The following is a 1,458-nucleotide window of genomic DNA, read 5'->3' as shown; positions in this document are numbered from 1 at the left end:
ATATATATAATTTATATACACGATTGCCGGCCGGTGTGATTAACGGTCTAAGAATCAGTTCAATATAAATGTCTCTCGTAAGAGGCGAATGATGTCGAGAGATGACGTTGTCTCTTGCAAGTACTCGAATGGGAAACCTGCCGGGTGGGGCCTGTTGAGTCGTGCCTGCGGCGAGCTTCAGTATATGAAAGTCTCCGGAGTAGAGAGTGACTGGGTCCGCGAAGAGAGATTCCGGGACCTGCTCTTTGAGGACGCAACGCGTCCAATCTATTCGTGTTGCATCAATGTGCAAAATTCAGTTACTGTATCGATGTATAAAGATGTGAGAAATCGATAAAATGTGCGAGAAATAAAAATGTTGCCGTATCGTGCACGACTCTGTGTTCAGACGCTTATCGTCTTAGCGCTCTGCCAAGGTAATTAATACGACATACCTGATGCACATTATTCGTATGCAAGGAGATCCTTCACTGAAACGTAACACGGTCACGTGGTCACGTTGCCATTGAGTCACATTTATCGGTGTCGCGGTCGGATTTTTATTCGATGTGTACGACGCGACGTAGAAGCAAATATATTCAGCATCGTATTCAGCAAATACCGATCGGTTGATTAAATTAGCGTTTCAGCGTCATTTCATAAATTGCTTGAAGAATGTCGAACTTTGATTTTATTCAAACATGACTTTTGCTCTTAAAAGTTTCTAAAACGATTTATATATATGATATCTAATTTTTTCTGATATAATATGAATTTTTTTCAGAATTGTAATAGTTCACATATCAAATCTAATGTAGTTTATACAATATAATAAAATTTTATTTTTTCGTCCCATTATTTTAATAATAATTTCATAAAAAAATTTTGACAATTTGAAAATACTTAATATATCATGTAAATATATTATCTTGTAACTATAATAGTTTCACAATAGAAATATCATAATTGTCAAATTTGCTCGGAACTCGATTGTAGTTTTCATTGATTTTTAATATTTTTATCGCTTTTTATCACTATTTTGTTCATAATAGAGAAGTCATCTTATATTTCACAATTTAATAACAAAATTTTGTAGTAATTTCTCTCAGCGAATATTGCTATACTAACACGATTAAAATTTACTGGAATCGCTTTTATAGATAATCGTGAGTCGATAGAGTAATCGATAGAGTTAGTTGAATGGAGTAGTAGGTTGGAAGACATACGTAGCATGAATGCCATGTGACTCATGCTTTGACCCGTAAAACGGAATCTCTCTCACCTGTATACTAAGCCAATCTCAATAAAACGACTGTTATATAGGCATATATGTTCATAGAAAAACAGTAAACTTTTAACGAAATCAATAAATATCAAATTGTAATTTTAATATTTTCGTAAAATTATAACCATGTATAAATAAATTTTACAAACTTTTTAACTAAAAATCAAAGTAATTCCATAATTTTAATTCCATGG

General features: G+C 33.2%; 1 protein-coding gene across 2 annotated transcripts in view; it reads left to right on the top strand.

Annotated features, from left to right (window-relative positions):
• Positions 1-150: 150 nt before the first annotated feature.
• LOC108693956 (vascular endothelial growth factor receptor 1) overlaps positions 151-1,458 on the top strand; it is a 15,731-nt gene continuing 14,423 nt past the window's right edge. For both annotated transcript variants that reach the window (XM_018203195.1, XM_018203194.1), the window contains exon 1: positions 151-416. In XM_018203195.1, the coding sequence (XP_018058684.1) occupies positions 356-416 (61 nt within the window). In that variant the 5' untranslated portion in view covers positions 151-355. The remainder of the gene's footprint in view (positions 417-1,458) is intronic.

The sequence above is a fragment of the Atta colombica genome, unplaced genomic scaffold, assembly GCF_001594045.1.
Source record: "Atta colombica isolate Treedump-2 unplaced genomic scaffold, Acol1.0 scaffold111, whole genome shotgun sequence".
Classification (NCBI taxonomy): Eukaryota; Metazoa; Arthropoda; class Insecta; order Hymenoptera; family Formicidae; genus Atta; species Atta colombica.
This window is presented reverse-complemented; position numbering and strand designations above follow the sequence as displayed.